General features: G+C 29.5%; 2 protein-coding genes and 1 pseudogene across 9 annotated transcripts; all 3 read right to left on the reverse strand.

Moving 5' to 3' along the window:
* Window positions 1–261: 261 nt before the first annotated feature.
* LOC113562412 lies at window positions 262–15,695 on the reverse strand (annotated as a pseudogene).
* Window positions 11,435–12,865, reverse strand: LOC105278595. Its single transcript, XM_020031379.2, has 3 exons — window positions 12,553–12,865; window positions 11,604–12,366; window positions 11,435–11,526 (listed from the first exon to the last, which is right to left on the reverse strand). Exons 2-3 carry the CDS (start codon window positions 12,329–12,331, stop codon window positions 11,463–11,465), a joined length of 792 nt encoding a protein of 263 aa, XP_019886938.1. The 5' UTR covers window positions 12,332–12,366; window positions 12,553–12,865; the 3' UTR covers window positions 11,435–11,462.
* An 872-nt stretch (window positions 15,696–16,567) lies between the features above and the next one.
* LOC105278594 (odorant receptor 2a) lies at window positions 16,568–23,619 on the reverse strand. Of its 8 annotated transcripts, none has more exons than XM_026971825.1 (9): window positions 23,486–23,619; window positions 23,285–23,399; window positions 22,889–23,023; window positions 22,175–22,622; window positions 21,702–21,981; window positions 21,481–21,580; window positions 20,261–20,371; window positions 18,929–19,084; window positions 16,568–17,032 (listed from the first exon to the last, which is right to left on the reverse strand). In XM_026971825.1, exons 3-9 carry the CDS (start codon window positions 22,919–22,921, stop codon window positions 16,982–16,984), a joined length of 1,179 nt encoding a protein of 392 aa, XP_026827626.1. In that variant the 5' UTR covers window positions 22,922–23,023; window positions 23,285–23,399; window positions 23,486–23,619; the 3' UTR covers window positions 16,568–16,981. The 8 variants fall into 8 exon arrangements, with proteins under 8 accessions (XP_026827626.1, XP_026827628.1, XP_026827625.1 ...); XM_026971827.1 differs by having other exon boundaries at window positions 21,702–21,819; window positions 23,482–23,619; XM_026971824.1 differs by having other exon boundaries at window positions 23,482–23,619.
* Window positions 23,620–23,981: the final 362 nt, after the last annotated feature.

The raw sequence follows: 23,981 nt of genomic DNA on the forward strand, positions 1-23,981 counted from the left end.
GAAGTTGGGTTATTACCAACAAGACGAAAATGTCCTCGAAACGGTAAAGAGTGGATGACACTTGAAAAATCCTCTCGATTCCACAAAAATTCTTCTACTTGCGTTGGCCTTCGTTTTAGATGTCGCAAGCATAACAAAGAGCGAACAATATGTGAAAACACATGGTTCGAATATTATAATATATATATAGAAAATATTCTACTTATCACGTACATGTTTGCAACGAAAGCTTCTTACGAAACCATTCGAAAAGAAGTAAGATCATTTGATGATCCTGCAATTTCAAACAAAACAATCTCAGATATGTTTAGTTTTTATAGAGAGGTCTGTATGTTAAAGTTAGATCGACTCTTCTTGGATCAAGGTAAAATCGGTGGTCCAGGAAAAATCGTTGAAAGTGACGAAATGAAGTTTGGTCGACGTAAATACGAACGAGGCAGAGTAGTTGAAGGCAAGTGGATTTTTGGAGCGATTCAAACAGATTCCAAAGAACTCCGATTAGAAATCTGTCCACACAACAAACGTGACTCTGAAACTTTGTTTGCAGTGATTCAAAAACACATATTGCCTGCACAACAATCTTCTCAGACAGCTGGAAGGCTTACGATATATTATACTTGAGCATAAAGGATACAATCATCTTAAAGTGAATCATAGCATCGAGTTTGTTTGCAAAGAAACCAGTGCTAACACTCAAATGATTGAATCCCAATGGAGACCTTTACGGCTCAGGTTGCAAAGAGGCGGTGTTCCACCACAACAACTCGACTATCATCTTTGCGAGTACCTATAGCGGCGAAAAGTTCGTCTAATGAACCTTGATCCATTTTCAGAACTAATTAAAGCAATTAGAGAAATTTATCCTGGCATAAGTTATGAGTAAACGCGTAGGTGGGGAAAGGGCGAAGCCCTCCCCTGCTTTCCCTCGAAAAAACTTAGTAAGTCTCGTAATCTCCGTATTAACAAAATTTATCTAACCGCTAAAGAGTATGAAAAACTAAAAGTGTTAAAACTCCAGTTCTATTCAATTGCCGCAGCTACTATTTTATATTTAGTAGTTATACATATATGTAGAGAAGTGTATCACTAAAATTTCACGTCGCTGGCTCATGGCGGCCTTTCGGAAGTACAGCCAATTCTTTTAATGCCAGTTTTTGTTATTACCTTTATAACATGTATTTTCACGTATTTAATCAACAGTATAAATAAACATAATCAACATTATAAATAAATTAAAAAATAGTTTTTTTCTCCTGATAAAGATGTTAGGAACATAATCAAAGCACAGAAAAGACGCTACTCCAGATTAATTTTATATAGTTACTCCAGATTAATTGTATATAGTTATCAAGTACGATTTAAATAATTTTATATAAAATATTTAAAACATCTCTTCTTTAAATGTCGCGCTTAATTTTATTATTTATTTTATAGTTGAAATTAAATTATTATTATCATTATTGTATTATTATTATAAAATATGAAAATTATGTCAAGTAATTATAATATAAAATAAAAGTTTTGAGCAATTATTATAGCTTTTCTAATCTCAATAGAAAATTTTTATTATTGTATGTACTATATAAATAATATTATACATGTATCAACTCACCGTAGTAATCGTATGTGCATGCGTACCACGTGTCGTATTTCGTGTTCACAATTATAGGAATCGGTGCTTATATTATTGATGTGCAGAGCCAGAACCGCCATTTGGCCGCAAATATGAAAAACAAGGATGACCATGAGGCAATCAGCGGCACTTTCTCCGAAACCGCTGACATAAATGGCAATTGCACACCGTATTTAATCACATACACAGAAAAAAAGGACATTCTTGTTTTGAAAATATCTTTAGTTTCACTGTAGTAACCTTGAAATGAAATTATATCACGTTAAATGAAGAAAACTTGCTTGAATAAAGCAATTTTGTATAGTTCAATCAAGAAAAATATATTCTTATTATTTAAGAATAATTTTCTTGAATGGAAAGGAAACAATGTTAGATAGAAAATAACATATTTTCAAATCAAAGATTATAATTTTCTTGAAATAAAATTAAATAGTTTCTATTTAACTATACCTTACTCTTAGAAAGAACTGAAAAATGTTGGAGTAAAGATAATATATTTTCAAATCGAAGATTATTATTTTCTTGAAATAAAATTAAATAGTTTTTATTTAACTATACCTTACTGTTAGAGAGAGTGAAGAGAGAGACTGAACTGAGCAGCACATAATTCTAACTTGCATTGCAATTGCAGATCGCACCTCGGTCGCATTTTCTATGTTTTCTACCCTCGTTTGTCCCTTCATATCGTTCATTTGTAATTGTGAACGTGTTGCGTCGTGTTCTCTTAATTTTACAAAGATAAAAAAGTGTTCTCTTAATTGGCATCAGCCAATTTATTCGAGTTTGCATATCAAGATTTTCAACCGTCAGAATTCAAGATTTCTCGGCAGTTTTGGATCCATTGTACAAATATTGGTCATATATTGTACGTATATTGCCGTTCTTCAAAAGACGCCATTAACAAGTCCAAGAAGTCAAATTTGTTGAAGATCTTGTGCAATGGAGAATTTATTGCTGCAATGGGGACTGGGAAACTTAATTGGTATTTTTACAGGTAAGTATTCCACATGTTATACAAAAAATATATTTTTGTTTATTATTTGATTTATTATTCTACGACTGAAAATTCACAACTTGACATATTCATATCTTGACTCGACATGTTTAATAAATACGCTTTTGTGAAGCGTGTAAATTTTTCTGGCCCCTTCTGTATTTCAATGTCATGTAAAAAAGATGTTACGTGTTGTATCAATAAGTGAACGATGTGTTGTAAAGTAATGCAAAGCGAGTCAATTCTGGAACGAAGAATTAGCAATAATGTTGATTTTATTAGTGGAAATTTGCTGCGTTGCTTGATTAAAAATATAAACATGTTTTTTTCAATTCACAGACTCCCGATTTGTGTGATTGATGTTATGAAGCTGTTTGAATTACTTATGTTTAAAAAACTGTTTGTTTTATTTTTGAATTTAATGTCATAAATTTCAATATCTGATGATATAGAATTAAACATAATGAGATCTCTTATTTATTCACAATTCTCTTATTTATTCACAGTATATATTCCAATTTAAAAATTATTATTAAATATAATAATAAATCATAATTAAATATAATAATAAATCACAAATTATTAATTACAATAGCGACGAAGACTGGAACCACAATCTTGCGAGTGCCAATTATTAATATTATTTTTCTTATATGAAAATTCTTCCCTTAGGTGGAATTATATTTTTTTTAATTATTAATATTATTTTTCTTTAATTTTACTTTTTATATTGTGTTATAGAAAATGACACAACCATGCAAAATATAATGGATATTACTGATGATGACCTCAGAGAATTGAAAATATCTATAGGTTACCGAATAGTTTTTAAAATAAAGTAAAACTTTATAAAGAAACATTAGAGAAAGAGAGAGAAGAAAACATACAAGTAGAAAAACTAAATATTGTAAATACGGATAATATTGATAATATGGATAATATTGATAATATTCATAATATGGATAATATTGATGTGGTACGAAATTTTCAAAGCTTTCAAACTTAATTTAACTGAATTGTTTTTATAAAAAAATATATGTAAGAATACCTTACATTTCAAAATTATGTTAACAATATTTTAAATTTTCAACATTTTGAATAGTTCAATTAAAAATATATTAACTTTTTTATAATATATAATATAATGTATAATATATTTTGCATAAATATTGATTTTGTATAAATTTTAGATATTTGAATCAAATGAAACAAAATCAAATTTAAGTTAAAGTGAAACTCTACCAAAAGTTGGTACTAGTACTGAGAGTAGTACAAACATTGAAAACGTAACATTTATTGATACAATAATCGCAAACAACGTAGAACCTTCTGATTTTTTAGATTTTGATTAAAAACTCTTTTGAGTATATCACCACATGGAAACAGTATTCTAAAATATTACGCAAAACACAATTATTTAAATTTTACACTACGGTCAAAATTAGTTAATATTATAGGACGATACCTCTATACTTATATTTTGAAACAGTAAATATTCATTGCAATGATGCTTTTATGTAGAAAAGTTATTTATGTTTTTATTAAAATATTATGTTATTATGTTTATGTTTTTTAGCCGCTTGACACATTCACAATTTCAATCACTTACTTCAAAAATCTTGAGTCTTTTTTCTAATGAATGTAGTATAACGTATTATATATTAGCTGTATCCAAAAACGAGTCGTCAACAGGAAAACCTATAATGGCCAAAGGAAAGCTAGTTGATAAATGCAGAAACATGTTATATCAAAGTGGCGATAAATGTTACGTACGAAAAAGAAAAGGTTCGAGCGAAACTAGTCCAGATGAATCAGAAGAAAAGATATTTGTGTGTGATAAAGGTAAACTGATAGGAATAAAAAATGAAATAGTTACGTAATTGGATTGTAATTTAAATCACAAAATTGTAATATACAATTAATAACATTTTGTTTAAAAAAGTACAATGATTTTTCAAATAAATAAAATATAAATATTATTAAATATCCAATCAGATGTCTCATGGTTAAAGTACAATATAGAACCTTGGACTGAAGTTCTTGAAAAATGGACTAAGACTTTTGAAATAAGAAAAAATTTGAAAACTATTGATTTTCATGCATTTCTTAAAGAATGGGCTCCTTTAAATCATAAAGATAAGGCAGAATGTTTGGTAAGGAATTTTCAGTCCTAGAATGTTTTACAGTTTACATAAATAATTACACAATTTATATTAATAATTTTATTTTTCGCAGATTAATATTGATTTTAATTTACTATTTCCTAATAAAAGTTTAAAGTTATATGAAGTTTGGAATCTTTTCATTGATAAAATTATAAATATAAACAAAAGGATAGAAGCAATAATAGTGATGATTTGATAAATAAGAAACATAACGAAACGATTTGTGAAAGTAAATAAAAATAACTAAATAAAAAAAATATAATACTTTAATCTATATATTATTAATAAAATATATATAAAATATTTATTAATGTTTAGATGGTCGTTTTATCAATGATATTTATTTACTGGCTAATATAATTCCACCTAAGGGAAGAATTTTCATTAAAACCAGTTCTGGCCGTAAACAGTGGAAGTTTTCAACATCAGAAAGTATCGAGGGAATTATTGTACACTGTAAGGTAAATTTTTATTATTTATCTATATTATTATGTTACATTTAGTAATAATTGTCTCGACATATCGTTTATGTTTTTTATATTGTTTATTTCATTAAGTTTAATTCCTTAAATTCAAAAAAGATATTGAAGGCCTATTATTATAAATATATATTATATTCTATTTAATCAAATCTATTAATTTCTTAAATTAACATTTAGTCGCCAAATGATATTGAACGTGTAATCCAGATACAAAGAGAAAAATCTCTTAACAGAAAACAGTCTTATACAGTTCAACCTTACATACTTACCGAGGGACCATCTCTAAACGAGATAAGAACAGTTTATATTGTTATAGATTGTACTACTAAGTTACAATTTGAAAGTGTTCTCAAAGCGTTTGACACATTATTTAAACTATTCCACACTTCTCATATGTGTTACCCTGTACAAGCAGAACATTTGTATTTGCTTATACAAAAGTCAGTTTACAAAATTGAAACTTAATTTGATAAATCAATTCCTTACATACAAGACATTTTAAAAGTTTGTGTGTAATAGTTAAGTATTGAATACTTGAATATAAAAATGGACTGTTATTTATGTGGAAAAAAATTTTATATATTAGACAGACTTATTTTTCACTTAAATAAAATGCATAATGTTGAAGACAAAAACTTGAATATAAAAATAGACTGTTATTTATGTGGAAAAAAATTTTATATATTAGACAGACTTATTTTTCACTTAGATAATATGCATAATGTTTGGGACAATTACGTTTGTCCCATAATAGATTGTAAAAGATTTTTTCACAAAAAATATGTCTATAAACAACATATTAAAACTAAACATAAATTACAATTAGTGAGTTCTCAGGAACATATTAACTTGTCTCAAAGAAATGGAGATACTTAACAGTTAACATCTTTTACTTGTTTTAACAATGAAACTTCTTTTAGTGACAAAAGTAAAAATATACAAGAAGAACCTACTTTTGACATACAATCTAATTTTGAAGAATTTACTAATATTCTACATAAATCCGTTGTAGAGCTTATTAGCAGTTTTAATTCCAATATGTTATTAAATCGAACGGTGGTTCAAGAAATAATACAAAATTTAATAAAATTTTTATTTTCAGGCTTTATTAATATTATAATAAACTGTATTGATCAGGCTTTAAAAAATACAGATACTTATATTACAAATGTTAACTTAAAAATAAAAATGATGCTGCAAATGTTAATAAAGTCATTAGAAAAGTTCGATACAGACTACAAACGATTTAAATACTTTTTACTGCACGAAAACTTTATTCAACCACTTGAATATATTATTGGGACTACTACCGATGAATGTAGAAAAAATAATGAAGTTTCAATGACATTAAAAAATCGTACAGCAACTTATATTTCTGTGGAAAAAACTTCACAAAGATTTTTAGAAATTCCAAACGTATTTGATGAAATTCTACAATATCAAAATAAAAGTTTACCAAATGATCCTTTGAATACTATACTTCACGGTAAATTGTGGAAAAATATTGTCTCAAAATATTTAAATAAAATAGTTATGCCTTTAATTTTGTATTTTGATGACTTTGAGACGTGCAATCCACTTGGAAGTCACGCAGGCATATATAAATTAGGTGCAATATATTTTACAATTGCTTCGGTACCTCCAAAATATGCCAGTCGAATAGAAAATATTTTTCTTGCAATGTTGTTTCACAGTCAAGATCGTACACAATTTGGAAATAGATCAATTTTTAACACTTTACTTCAAGAACTAAAACATTTGGAAACTAAAGGATTATCTACTGAATTAAATGGCACAACATTAAAAGTGTTTTTTGTAGTAGTGCTTATTATTGGAGATAATTTAGGAATTCATTCTATTTTTGGTTATCCCGAAAGTTTTTCAGCAAATTACTGTTGCCGATTTTGTACTGAAAATAAAAATAATATTAAGAAACAAATTAATTTAAAAGTAAACTCTATCAGACAACTAACAGATTATAAAAATCATGTCGAAAATAAAAAGGTTGGAATAAAAGAAGAATGTATATGGAATGACCTTGATCACTTTCATGTTTATGTTAATATGAGCTGTGATATTATGCACGATTTATTTGAAGGTGTTTATCGTTATGATATGGCTTTAATTATACAGCATTTTATAGAAAATAAATATTTTTCTTTCACAACATTAAACTCTCGAATTAAATATTTTCCTTATAATAATTTTGAACAAAATAAACCACCTTTAGTAACAAAGAACATTTAGCAAATGGCTGTATTATCTTCTCATCATCAGAAATGCTATGTTTAGTAAGAAATTTGAATATAATAATTGGTGATCTAATTCCAGAAGAAAATAAAGTTTGGCAATTTTATTTAGTTCTTAAAGAAATAAATGATATAGTTACGTTAACACAAATATCAAGTAATACATTACAATATTTAAAATATTTAATAAGTGAGCGTCATGACATGTATCTTTCCTTATTTAATTCATATCTTAAACCTAAGCATCATTTTTTACTACATTATCCAGACATAATAACACAAATTGGACCACTCATGTATATATCTTGCGTGCGTTTTGAAGCGAAACATAAAGAACTCAAAAAGAATGCAACTAATGTACAGAGTAGAAGAAATTTACCAATAACATTAGCTAAAAAGAATCAATTGAATTTTCTTTATAGATGTATGTCAAAAGTAGGTTTATCAGACAAAATAAAAGTTGGAAAAATATTAAATATAAGTGCGAAGGATACTATACTCGATATACCCAATGTACTTAATTTGCCTTATAATTTACATAATTATTATAAAATATCTTGGTTTGAAAAAAACGGTATAAGATTCAATAAATTTAATGTTATAATTATCGACAATGAAGAAAATGTTCCTGTATTCTTTAAAATTATTAAAATTTTTTATCATTTTGAAAATAAATTTGAATGCATTTTTTTATGTGAAGAATTAATAACTGTTCAGTATAGTTCACACTGCAAAATTTATGTTGTACAAGTCTCAAATAATCATACTTTTTTTCTTTGTCTGAAATAGAGGCCTGTCTTCCATTAAATGCTCATGTTCTACAAGACGGTAAAATACATATAAATGTAATAGTAAAATAATTTTATTTATAACAAGTGTAGTTATTCGCCAGGTAATTCTAATTCAAAGTAATAATCATCGCGGACACTGGCAACGTCTGCTGGACGGGCAGAATTATTATGGCTTGCAGCTATTGTAATAATAATTCTGTCCGTGCAGCAGATGTTGCCAGTGTCCGCGATGATTATTACTTTTAATTTTATTTATATTTTTAAACTTTAAAGTAATTTTTTTCCACAATAACTATATCAATATTTTGTAGTGGTCAATACTTTAAAGTATTAATTTGTAAGAGTAGTTTTTAAGTATTAAAGTATGTATGTTTCATGATGTTTCATGATGTATTAAAGTACATACATGGTAGAATGAGCGTCGTAACGTGCTCAGTAATATCAAATAGCTCCGTCTTGTCAAATCAGTACTTCGTATAATATCTTTTGATCCACTTTGTAATGTGCAAAAAGATGTAAAAAGAAATATTTAAATGTATATCTTTGCTTACATAACATGTAAATGCATAATAAAAAATTGTTTAAATGTATCTCAGTGTTTGAATATGATATCGAATAATAATATAAGTATATAAGTTACAAGGAAACGGGCACATTCATACACTTATTGCAAAATTACATTAGCTTCAGAACAAGCAATTACTAGCAAGGGAATGATCATAACTGGCCGAAGCCGATTTTATTCTCCTTGAAATGTTATTAAGTATAAAATTCTAAGAAACATAATACTAAATTGTTGAAAAAAAGAATATTTTAAGTTTGTTTGAAGATAGTACATCTTATAGTGAAAAAGACATTTATTCCTTTGACAATCCAATATTCTCAAATATATAATATTAAATGTTGCTCTGACATTTTAGAATATTTCAAATAACTTCATTATTTAGTTAAATGAATACGCTAATAGTATCAGAAGAAGTTCAACGAATGACCGATATAAAAAGAAGCAAAATCAAAATAATACTTCCATCTTCTTAATACTACTTTTTTAATGTTAAAAGAAGATGATTTTATTGTTAAAATAATTATATTGTATTCTTCAGGTGACAACTATAATATTGAAATAAGATTATAATATAGTTGAAATTCAAGATTATTAAATTCTTTTACGAAGATTATAAATTGTTACGTATATACAAAACAATGAACGCGTTAATTTAAGTATATAAGTTTTGATTTGAAACTTACTTTTTTTCTGTGTAGGAAAGCATATTTTCGATTGCATAAAACATATGAAAGCGATAGGGTAATATATAAAGTGTCTGAGTTACATTTTTATCGATCATAATTTTCGGTAGACCTGAAAAAATCTAATTGCAGCATTAGAACTAAAAAACAATTGCATAATGTATAATTCAATATAACCTACTCTATTTTTTTACTATCTTTCTTAGAAGAATATTCAATTCTATATGTTAATTTGATAGAATTATTGTATCATAAACATCATTCTATTCCGAATATAGCAATTGTCTGTTCCAACTATATCACAATTTCCGTCTATACAGTAATCCTAAAAAGATTATAAAATTGCGGTAAATGATATCAATATTTTTATTAAATGCAAATTTAACTTAAACTTGCTCGAAGCAGCTGTTATTAAAATTAAAAATCATGGGATAGCATGTGTAGGTTTATTTGGTATATTTACGCTTTACTTGTTACATATTTTCCTCCCCTATTATATCTCATGTATGTACAATCAACGGCATTAATGCCGTCGCTACTTGCGAGTAAGGAGCGCGATGGGCAGATGGCGGTGGCGGCTAAAGGATAAGTAGTAGGAATCTCTCCAGTCTGTAAGTAACGCAGATAATATTACGATGCATAATGTATTTGTAATAATACGAAGTAATACTTTTTATTTCATAGACTATGCGCTTTCATTAATATTATGTTTACAAACGTATAGTATATTTTTAAATTAGAGCAATATTATATTTTTTAAATAACTGATAACGTTTGAAGTTTTTATTACTCTCTTTAAATATACATATATATACCTTGCAATATTTCTTTAATTTTTCATTGTATCTTCTTTTTTATTTTTATAAGAAAGCGCGTCACTTATAAACTTTCTCGCGTATAGGTGAGGTGTTCCGATAACTATTTTGCTCGCTCGTGTTTACCTCACCTACAACCGGCATTGTGTAAGCGACCCGATCGTTGTGTGCGATCACACGGGTATTCGGACGGCATTAATGCCGTTGTTCGTACATACGAGTATAAACTATTTTCGTGAAGTTACTTTTATGAAGAACACACGCGCGCGCGCACACACACACACACACACTCATACACGCACACATACGCACGCACGCGCGCGCGCGCGCACACACACACACACACACACAAGAGGTGTAAATCCGACCGTGCAACCTCCACGCGGTACACCTTGGGAAATTCTAATGCCGGCGGTACTGTGTAACCTTCAAGCCTTATAAGTCAAAAAGTACGTAAGAGAAAAAAAATTTATTATAGCGTTTCGAAAAGCTCTCGAGCTAAGCTACAAGAATATGTAATAAAAAATAGGGGTTTCCGTTTAAGATTTTTATGTTGACCATGACCGGGCTTTCCAAGGTCATACCAAGGTCAAATATATATCATCATCTAATAGATTTTTTAAGCCCTATGCTTTTTGTTTAAAACATTTTTCCACTAAATCATTATTTTCTAAGATTTTTAACCGTTCCGGAACTTTTTGCCAGCACTGTATGTGGTACGTAAGTATAGTGTACGTCAATTCGTTTAAGTAGTCGTCGCCAGCGAGCTTTCAGTCTTCCAAAAGCTATTTCTGTACATACGCGAGCAGAATTCAGATATACATTAAAGGATTCTTCCTCAGGAGTGAAGCGAGCACTTTTAGTGTATCCTTTGATGAGCCATTCCAATAGCGGATAAGCAGGATCTCCTACTATAAGATAAGGTATTGACATATTTAATACCATTTTCGTTTCCTGAAATGTAAGTTTTACGTAAATTTTTTGAAATTATAATATTAACTTTAATAAGGAATATATATATATATATATATATATATATGTATACTAACTTTAGCAATTAATAAATTATAGTTATTGTACAATTTTTAAGTCTGAAAAACCGCAGCATCATGACATGATCCTAGTGAACCACAATAAATATTACGAAACCTGAAAAATAATAGTTAATCAAGCATTTCATTAAACACAAAAGCAGTGGAATGCACAAATGATATACTTGCATATACCTGTACTCGTTATCTACAATCGCTTGCAATATCATAGAGGGCCAGCCTTTTCGATTAATGTAATCTCTGTAGCCATTGCTAGGAGGAAGAATAGGGATGTGCGTCCCATCAATTCCTCCAATTAATTGTGGAATATGCGTTTTCTTCTCAAAAGCTGCAGCTATTTTATAATATTCATCATTGTCAGGCATGGTTATAAACGAGCTCATTAATTTCTCATTAATTGCATCAATTACTCTATGAATATGCTTCCACACAGTTGCCTTATGAATCCCAAAAGTATTTCCAATTATGCGATATTCACAGCAGCTAGATAAGAAATACAGACAAACAGCAATCTGCTTTTCCACTGATACTGGTTCTCTGGTTCCTATTTGGTTTATATTTGGAGCGAGTTTTTCTCGTAATTGAGAACATAACCAGAGAAAAGTTTCTTTGGTCATCCGAAATGTTTCTAACCAGTCTTCATCCTTAAAATGATCATTAACAATTCGATGCCACCAATCAATACTGCATTCTTTCATCCATATTTCTCTTTCTCGTGAAAGTTGTAATATAGGTCCGAGATCAAGCGAATTTGGTGGCGTTGAATTAAGCAAGTGTTGTAATATAATTTTTTTCAAACGCTCTCGGCGTTTAATCAACACATTTTGCACATGTACTGTACATTGCATGACGTTTTCTATAGTTGTTAAATTTACGGCAACTAACGAGCAAACACTTTCCATGTCCTCCCCGATTAATTGTTTCCACAATTGATAACCTAAAATTTTAATTTTACTTGTTATTTATATAGTACATTTTATTTGACAAATAAATATTCCCAAATTCATAATGTAACCTAAAAGTTCACTTCGTTTGTTGACTTATTTACATTTACACCTGACCACAAGCAAACATCTAAGTTTTCATTATTTTATGTTGGTACTAATGAAAATCCTCGACTCACTTCATTCGAATATTGTTAAGCTATTTCAGCTTGGTGGGAATGATATAAGCCTGAACGTGTAAACGCAACTCACTTTAAGTAGGAGTTATAACATCAGCGTTACTAAGTCGAAGTTAGAAGCTGTGTAAACGTAGTCATAGACGTATATCCGATCTCGCGTATAATATTTTTACAATAACGGTGCAATGTTTATAAAACATTTTTTCTGCAAGTCAATATGTATATGTATGGTATCATAATAAAACCGAAATTTTGTTGTTGGAAAAATAATCTTATAAAACATATTTTCAATCATACACTAGTAGTAATCGACGTCAATTTGATGGTTTCAACGTCGATTCGACATCGTTTCGACATCGATCGACGAGTCATTTCTCACTAGGATTCACTTCATAATCGAGAATAAATTTCTATCGATATCATAATGATTCTGAAGATAACAGCTTTGCTTTTGCGCATTGCGAAAAATGCTAGAAAGACGAAAATTTACACAGCTAAAGTTTAACAGCTTACTATATCCGTTGTAGGCTAGTATTCATAGTCGAATCTTATATTTAAGACCGTCTTAAGTTTATCTGAAGATGCTGTATGGATCATTTCATTGGCTATGGAGTATCTGAAGATACTCTTAAGACGGTCTTAAATATAAGATTCGACTATGAATACCGGCCGTAGACTCGGATTAACTCATTGTACGTAACAATCCATTAATGGGTTAAGTTCGCATCAGACTATGCATTGAAGATTGAAGATTTAAGATTGGAATTTGAGTAATCAGGACAAAAGAAATTAAAATTGCGTTGTCCTGATGAAATTTCAATCTTTTAACGTCAATCTTTAGTGCGTGGTCTGATGCGGACTTTTAACTCAACGGATTGTTAAGTACAATAAGTTAATCTACAATTAGTCTACAATGGATATAGTAAGCTTTTAAGCTTTAGTTGTATCCTAAATTTTCTTTCTAGCATATTTTTCGTGCTGTCGCAAGAACTGTAATCTGACAGCTCCCCAGTGAGAAATGATAGGTTGGAAAGACGGTTATTAGACGTCTATACCGTCTATGGTTGAAATTAGTATGCAGTTAAACCACTTTTTAACTAGTTGAAAATTTTGTTTCTATTGAGGATAGGGACGTCTTTTTCACAAATTTGTAAATATTTTTTAAATAACTGATGAGCGTTTGAAGTTTAATTATTTTCTTTAAATATATGTACCTTACAATATTTTTTTAATTTTTCATTTTATCTTCTTTTTTATTTTGCTGAAATAACAAAAATATTAATCTTTTTATTTCTTTTCAAACAATAAATAACCGTCTTTCTGAGAATCTGTATATGTATATAAGTTTTATATAAGTTAATACAGCAAATTATATAGCGTAATTTATAGCATTATTTTTTACAATATTTCTGAAATATTGCTAATATTACAGAAACATTGCAATTGAAATATATTTTTATATATAATATATACAATATATGTATATGAATACTACATAATATTTTTGTTATTTTATCAAAATAAAAAAGAAGATAAAATGAGAAATTAAAGAAATATTGTAAGATACATATATTTAAAGAAAATAATTAAACTTCAAACGCTCATCAGTTATTTAAAAAATATTGTTCTAATTTAAATGTATTTCGAAGCTTGTTCTCTCTACGTTAGCGTTTAGTTGTTACTAGGATATAATTTAACTTTATTATTAATAGTAAGAAGTATACATACAGAATTTTATTACTATCTAAACTACTGTTTTTTTTTATCAAAATAAAAAAGAAGATACAATGAAAAATTAAAGAAATATTGCAAGGTATATATATGTATATTTAAAGAAAGTAATAAAAACTTCAAACGTTATCAGTTATTTAAAAAATATAATATTGCTCTAATTTAAAAATATACTATACGTGTGTAAAAATAATATTAATGAAAGCGCATAGTCTATGAAATAAAAAGTATTACTTCGTATTATTACAACTACATTATGCATCGTAATATTATCTGCGTTACTTACAGACTGGAGAGATTCCTACTACTATTTTTTTTTATTTAAAATAAAAATTACCCTGCCTTAAGGCAATTGGGTTTTGTGCGCCCGCCGATACAACACAACAACTTATCAACTAACAAATTAATTAAACTAAACAAAAACAGAGCATGTTTATCGTGCTCCGCCATTAACTCGAAATAACTACCACAGCCGCAGCTTATATACTAAAACGCTCGCTAAAATCCCAATTCCTACTACTACTTATCCTTTAGCCGCCACCGCCATCTGCCCATCGCGCTCCTTACTCGCAAGTAGCGACGGCATTAATGCCGTTGATTGTAATGTATATGTATAATTGTATTGGATGCTTTAGAATTAAAGTTACATAAAAATATAGTGTGACTTACCACTTCCAAGTATAATTATAATTGGAGTTAAATAATATGAAGAAGCTGTCAGCGCAACGAATATCATTCGTTCGAATTTAATGAAGATCTTTGACCTATTGTTATACGTGATAAACGCTTTTATCTCTTTAGCAGTTTTATAACTTGTATTAAAGTCTTTCATGGTCTCCGCTATGACCTTACCAATTTGATTGTTGTAATCGTAGCATACTCATCCGTACAAATGTCTGTGAGAACGCCATATTTTTCGTTAGATTCATGATTACGTGCTCGAGATTATCGATGAAGACAAACAGATCCAGATATTCCAGAATCATGAGAAAACTAAAGTAGCCAAAGTTAATCGAGAAAATAAGATCGTTGGACCGAAAAGGCCCAGCGTTGACATTAACCGTTTATTCCAAGACAGCACTTTAGCCGCACGATCCAAGTCATTTTGATCCTATGAATAAGCAGATGATTTACATGTTATGTACATAAATACTATTTTCTTTGAAATGCAAAGAATTTATACATAAAGAATGAGAAAAGTGGTGTATCACTTTTTTAAAAAAAAGCAGTTAAGTGTTTTATTAGATATAATAATGTATCTCCCACTATAACTTTATTTATGATCAATAGTTCTAATAAATATCAAAATATACTTGAGAATTAAGAAAAGTTATACCACTTGTATCATACTACGCCTGATAAAATTGTTCATGGCATATTGTAACTTTGGAAAATATACAACTCACTAGCATTGTGCTTAACAGTGTTCTTTCTTTGAATGCTTATCTGAAACTACGCTAAATGTACGACTGCGAGGGCGCAAGTAATCTCTTAGACCTGTCTATAGAATCGGAAAATGGACAGAGGATGAAACGACAATAATTGCGCCCGAAATTGTCATACGAATTGCATATGAGCGTGTTATCCGACCCACCTGTGCGAATTCAAACATAATACAAAATTTTTTTCTACATTAGCAATCGACATCGACGCAAATTTATGTGATTGCAGGTATACGATCTAATGACAAATGGTTCTGGGAAAGCCAATAAAAAGTTCGATATGCTTTGTAGACTTTGATTGCGAAAATATTGTGCAGAGGATTTAAATGGTAATTATAGAACAATTGCTCGTTCTACAAGAGAGGCATCATCTATTTCCAATTTCTAAAAATTATATTTAAAAAAAAAGGATGGACATATTTTTCTACTTAGTGGAAATTTCTAATATTATTTTTATTGCAGAAAAATAAATATAAATAATCCGTAACGTATCTTACTTAGCGCCTTTTTAACTGGGTTTTGAAAAGGTAATTTTTTAAAGATATTAAATCTCTTTTTAGTACATTGTACGATGACAAATTATTATTATATAACTGAAGTTTTTGTGTGCTTACGTCAATCAGTACACCATGTATGACATGTCACGTAACTGATCTCTTCAGCTACTATTTTTACTTACTATCACGAACACTCTTATCATTAAAAAACTCGAATTGTATATTTCATTGCGCGACGATGTTTATGAATTTTTGAAACATGAAAGCTATTTTGATATTTAGCGGAAATATCTTTTTATAGGTCTTGTAGGATAGAAATAAAAACATGTTTATAATATAAATAAATTAGCTATTGATTAAATCTATTTAAAAATCAATTGCTTATTGCTTCAACTGTTCAACTGCGCTTAATTAGAAGTTTTGTGTCTGCGTGCTTGTATGCGCGCGTGCGTATATACATGGTTCATTTCCGCGTGAACTTGATATTAGATTATCGTGTCTCTTATTTGACTAATTACTAATTAATTATTCTGCAGCAAATACATTATACATATAATAATTATAATAAATTGAAAGTTTTTGAGAGTTTAAAATTGTTTAAATTACTTTGAATGTTAACCAATATAGCGCACTGTATTTTTTCCCAGTTATAATCAAGGAATAAATTGAGTATTGTTTAAAATTATTTTTACATCTGTATTTATTTGTAGTATGCAGATTTATTTAGTACTTCATATCTATAAATTTTCTAATAAATCTTCATAATACAGTGCGTAGCATCGACAAGTACGCCAAGGAAGTTTTAATAACCTGTATTAACACAAAAATAATATTTTATGCACAATAGTTTCTATGTACAATTTATTAATAACAAAACAATAATTTGCTGAATAAAAAATCCATGAAAAACGTAATTAAATCCAATGGGCATATTTGCAAGTAAATTTTATCTACATATTTAGAAAATGAGGAACTTTCTTTAACCCCTTAACACTCATGCCCGAGTCACACTCGGGCGTGGGTGACTGATAGATTTGCTCACGCTCGAGTCACACTCGGGCGACTCTATAATTTGTGCGGTAATTATTTACAATAAGGCCTTTTCCGAATTTCGATTTTTTTGGCTTTTTTGATAAAAATTTTTGTTATGACTCTAACATTGATAATCAATCGGGGGAGCCCGAAAAATATACACCCTTCATATTTTTTTACAATAACTATTTTTTTCCAACATAGTTTTTCGGATCTTCGGCAAGATTCTAATTTTCGTGGTTCCAAAGTTTGACAGTGGATTCTTATAGGATTTTGGATGGGAAAAAAGAATTTGAAAGTTTTAAATCGATATCTCTATTGGTTTTCGAGATATCGACTTTTTCGTGTAATTATATACATTAGAAGAAGCAGCTCCGATCATGTTCACTTTAACATATGTTATAGAGGACCCTACGTAACGTACAGAAGGTTTTACTCGTCTGTCATTGTTTATTAAAAAAGTTATTAACAAAAGAAGTTTAATAATTTTACACAAATTTTCTACATAAATGGAGATCCACGCGAGAGGGTGAGAATCCCTCAAGGAGCCCCGGACACATACGCATCGTTTTCAGCCCGCTTCGCGGGAGGGCGGAGGACAGGGGCTTCGCCCCTCCCCCCGCCGGGTTCCGTCCCGTGTACTAGGACCTAGGTGATCACAATAGGTCTGTTCTTTTGAGCTGCACTTCTGAACCAGTGCAATTAGAGTGAAAGAAAGTATATTCGTCTCATTCTAACTAACTACTGCACTAGTTCAGCAGTGCAGCTAAAAAGAACAGACCTATTGTGATCACGTAGTACACGGGACGGAACCCGGCGGGGGGAGGGGCGAAGCCCCTGCCCCCCGCCCTCCCACGAAGCGGGCTGAAAACGATGCGTCTCTGTCCGGAGCTCCAGAGTCGGAAAATATAACCTAACCCAACCCAACCCCGTTTTTGATTCCCGCTTTTGAACCCCGCGAAAACGGTGAGGAGGAGACTTTCCTTCAGTATTACCTATTTCGAAACTTCTTTTGTTAATAACTTTTTAATAAACAACGAGCGACGGCTAAAACCTTTTGAAGGTCACTCAGGAGGGTCATCTTGACAATATATGTCAAGGTCAAGGTCATCGGAGCTGCATCCCCTATAATACATAATTACCTCCAAATAATTACCCAAATTATCAAAAATAATTTTAAAAAATATGTAGATTACATATTTTTCGAGCGCCCCCTATTGATTATCACTGTTGGAGTCACAACAAAGATTTTTACCACGAGAGCATAAAAAAAATCGAAATTCGGAAAAGACCTTATTGTAAATAATTACCATTTGTGCTGCTAATATACACGTGAACGCGTGCTGCTGGGGTTTAATATTTATTTTATTTATTAAACGCTGCAAATATTTGTCAATTAAGTCGTGGAATTTATCACAAAATGATTATTTTGGACCGTTTTTCTCGAAAAAAACGAGCGTTAAGGGGTTAAAAGTATAGATTAAATTAAAGATATCAATTATGCCGCAAAATTAGGGAGAGATTTCATTACACAATTTTCATTTCTAAGAGAAACAAATTTAAAATATTTTTAAAATAACTTCCGTGATTCTGATCTCTAGAAAATCATTTGTTTTAATAAACTTTATTTTTCATAAATTTCAACGTACAAGAATATTTTTTAAACACACTTACGTTTGTAAAACTGTTCAAGGAAAATATATAAAATCTTCCAGCTGTTAAATGGAGCATAACTTGACCACGTATCATACATATTAGCAGACATCTTTTACAATCGAGTGGCATCTCGTACCAATCGCATTCATAATAAGCATCCAGTACATTTATACACTAAATATAAAGCATATCAATGAGATATTTCACATAAAAAGTATATAATAAAAGCCTTATCAAAGATATCAGATGAAAGAATAATTTCTATCGCACAATCACATTAAATTTATACAACTAACTACGTGATTATTTTAACTTATACATTAAAACTGACTTACATTATTATGCAGATACATACATTTTTATAATTAAATATAACGTATGATTTTTATATTAGAGTTGATATAAACCTTTCTCAATGTTTTGTATTATTCTAATGATTTTTAGCATATACAGGAAGTCTGGTAAAGTTCTAGTCAACACTCGTACGGAGGTAGAGTGAGTTCAGTTTAAAACGAAAAGTCCTATATTGTTTTGCGACCTATGCTACCGCGAATTTCATTATTATGAAAAAGTCATTAATTGATTAAGATTAGTAAAGTAAACCATGTCTCGCGCATCAAGGCATCAAGGGGATTTTAGGCACGGCAGCAGCTGTGTCTCGTAGGAATATGCGCAAAGATATATTTATAAACTTAATAAGTACAAAACTGTTTAATGCAAAAACATTTGGCGCCTTACAGATTCAAATCATATAATTTATAAATTGACAGTAATGTCTTATGTATGTACATGTATTTTGAAATCCAGTGCGCGCTTCACGCATGCACTTGGCGCGAGACACTACCGTGTCTCTTGATTGCCATATGTTACACTTATGTCCAATATAATTATTTTGTAAATTTGCTCAATTACTCTTCTTCAAGATATCCAGAGCAGATCCGAGGATTAAAATGAAATATTCTTAGGATATCATACGCGTTTTAAATGTCCCAAGGACGCCACTGACTGGGACATTGTTGACTGGGAAAAGATAACGTGTCGCTATTCTCTTCTAACATCTTTTAATAGATTATTGCTATGCCTAAAGCACTTCTATTATTTCAGTGCGTAAGATGCACTAATTTATTAATCTTAGTCAATTAATATTGCCCTTTAATTATTACGAAAATCGCAAAACGGTGTAGAAATTTTCGGTTCAACTCAATCCACTCTAGCTCTACATGAGTGTTGTCGAGAAGTGTACCGGACCCTGTATATCAAATAATTTGTTTCTTTTTATCTGCTATAATTTGATTGAGATATTGATTACTTATTTTAATTAATTTTTTATTGAATTATTTTTAATAATACCTGTTGAGTTAGTTGATCACTAATCAAGCAACATCCGTATATTATAACAAGCGCAATAGCAGCAAAAAATATAAAAGTAAAACAAGTCGCCAATTCTGAAATTGCCAAGTTCTGCAAAATATTTTTAAATGCATATTTATATATACGTACATGAAATAGTACATTTGCAGAATGATCCTCCACTTGCGACTAAAATCAATCTTTTCTTAACAAAAATGAAAAAGATAATATAGAAGTTATAAATAATGAAATAGAAGTGGAAAAATGAAAATAATAATATATAAATGAAAAAAGTAATATATAATAATGTAAAAAGTAAAATAATTTACTACAACTAAAAGAATTTACTACAACTTGCCAATTTGTAATATTCCATTTAATTAATTATATAATCATTTCATGTGCGTGTGTATAACTGCACAGCAAATTAAAATTCTATCAAAATAAAACCTACTTAAAATTGTTAAAACAGTATTTTTGTATAATTTATCGAAGGACTGTATTCTTACTCTACTTTTATCGACAAACATATCACTAATGATTTATAATAAATATTAATACCGGTATATTTATCGGTACTTTTAAAGAAAGCGTATTAGTTTTAAAAAATATAAGTTTTCGGTCAAAAAAATAAGTTTCGCTAAAGATGCGATTTTAAACGAAGTATTATTCTGAATTATCTTTATAACACTTTATACCATATTCCGTTAAATGTCTACATATATTAGATGCGCAAAGTAATTCAGTGCTTTTTTGAAAAAAATAAAACTCTATTACAAAAAAAAGAGCGTGCGACGTCATTTATTACTTTGGACTGACAATGAGAACTTCTCCCTTATGCAGCTTATTCACCAGAACTAGTTCCGTTGAATTACCACCTGTCCCCGTCACTTCATCACCTGGCTGAAACATATTTCAAAAAATGGAAGAAGTCTGACAAAGTCTTGAAGGCTTTATCAACTCAAAATCACCTAGTTTCTTCTACACGAAAGTATCCGTCAGCTGCTCAATAGATGGGACAATACTAGGAGAAGTTTATTTCGAATATTAAACTTATATTTGTTTTGTTGTGAATAAACTTTAAAATTTATTTAGAAAAGGCACTGAATTAATTTTGCATACCCAATATTGTCTACAGTATATGTTATCATAAAATGTTGAGATAGTACATTCTCCAATATTTTGCTCACACTTATTGTGTATAATGGAATGACACCTACCATTATGACATAATACATCGAAATAGCCAATACAATACTATTGCTAAGAAGCTCGTCAAGAAGAATAAAATTAAAAATATCGTCCACGGATTTCGCCATCCTCCAATCCGATCATAATATTGCGACAAAAGTATATGTAAACAAAAAGAAGGAATCAAATTAAGTATAGAAAACGATATCATTGTTGCAGGTAAAGCTATACTTAAATGTAATAAACTTACCATATTATTTTGAGATGCATTCGAACAAAAGTACGAAATCTTTTTACCATCATACTTTGTACTTTAATATTTTTGATACGATATGACAAAATAGACAATTCGCCGCAAATATGAAATACTAAAACAACCAACAAGCAAATCGCTGCCATATGTAACATAGAGGCGTACAACATCGGAAATAGATACAAATATATTAATACATATGTATACGTATCAGTAATGTCAAAAAACGTGTGAATTCTATAGGGTAACATAAAGGATTCCGTATTATTGTGTAACACTGAAAAGAAAAAGGACATTCAAGAAACAGAAAATATACACAGAAATACAGAAAAATATACACGATCTGTCAAGGCTCTGGTGCGATATAAATTCTCTTATTTAATAATTATTGATAATTACGATTAATTTAAGCTAATAAATTAATTTCAGCTAATAAAAGAAGTATGCTAATAAATTAATAAATGTTGTACCTTGATCATTCATTAAGAATAGCATGAGTGGTCTAAAATATAACAGCATAACTGTGATGAACATGCCCACGATTGAGCCATATGTGAATATCTTGGATATATAATTATAATTGTAGTAGATCTTCTCTTCTTCGGAATCTTCAAATTTGCGTTCCATCATGTCCTTCTTGACAACATTGATTAAACATTTTAACAACTTACTGCAACGTACTATCCATATTATTGTAAATGTCATGGTATAAGCTATTGTTTCCACAAGGTTCATCACCATTAATTCCAGGTTACCGAAAACGTTACAAAAATTAGCATATGTCATAATGAGATACAGTATAAAATATGAGATGTAAATTGTGAAACGGATATACGTTTGCTTGAATGGCCATATACCACCAATAGAAAAAATGCGTTCTAAATGAACAAATAAATCTTCGATATGGCCGATCTTAGTCTGCAAAATAATATTTGTGACAATAATAATAATGACGTTCAAAATAGTGAGAAATAAATAGAATAAATATAATGAAAATAAGAATATATTTTCGTTATATCTGAATTAAGAATATTAGAAAGTACTGTTAAGGAAAATAAAATACTTTTTTCCAATAATATTTGAATAGAAGACTTTAAATATTTCCTTTTTCTACTATGTAAACTATAAAAAAAGATTAAAATTAAAACATTCTGAAACGATCATTTACACTTTTACATACTTACAGTATGAGTTCTTTCAGTTTTAGTGGTATGCATCGCAATTTTAAAAAATGCAATGTGTTTCTTAATAACAATAAGAAAAATCAAACATGCAATATCAAGACGGAATTTTTATTGCGAATAAGCTTTGCAGCATAGCTAAAGTAAATGATAATATAACATTTTCAATAATATAACATATAACATAATAATTTAGAAATATGTATTTATATAAATATATATAAATAATTTAGAAAATAATATTGAAGTACGTAGAAAATTATTTCTAAAATCACAGTAGCTTTTAATTATCAGAAAAAGATATTGATAAAAACAACAATTATTAATAAAAATTATTAATTAACAAATAAAAATTATTTTTCTTTGGTAATTGGGAAATCGAGTGGAGGCGTGGCTTACGTTTTGGCCACCTGGTGGCGAGAGAATAAATTACTGCGAATAGGTTAACAGGTTCAAACAGCTCTTTAGTTTATGCATTTGTTTGGTTACAATATAATGTTAATTTAAAAAATTGCTAGAAAATGAGAATTACTATGCAAGAAATTTGTAAATTTGCTTAATAATTATACAAGTGATTAAATCATACGGCGACTGACCCACCCGTACTACTTTTTCTTACGACCACCAGATAGCGTACCCAAATTCTCAGTTTCCCAATACTTTACGAAATATTTTCTGCGATTGAATATCGATTTTTTACAGTGCATCTGGTTGTGTTTTATCGCGAACTGCGCATTAACAATTGTAACTCGTTCTATTGCAAACCATCGCTAGACCTACCTCCTCTGCTATAATTATATTAATCAATATGTAATGATCGCACAACGGTATCTCCAACATTTACATCGGACGTCTATTTGTGTTTCACATTTGCTATTCGATCATTTTGGATTGTAAAGACTTAATATCTAACATTCATAATATCTAACATTCATAAACCCCTAAAATTAAGCAATTATTATTGTTCATCTAGCTGCTTAAACAGTTATTAGCTATAATTTTTCCTGTATCAATTATCTTACTGTCTTGTACGAAATGCAAAACGGTCTATTATTTCGCTACTATGTGTCTATGTAAGAAAACTGCACAGCAAGCA

The sequence above is a fragment of the Ooceraea biroi genome, chromosome 8, assembly GCF_003672135.1.
Source record: "Ooceraea biroi isolate clonal line C1 chromosome 8, Obir_v5.4, whole genome shotgun sequence".
Classification (NCBI taxonomy): domain Eukaryota; kingdom Metazoa; phylum Arthropoda; class Insecta; order Hymenoptera; family Formicidae; genus Ooceraea; species Ooceraea biroi.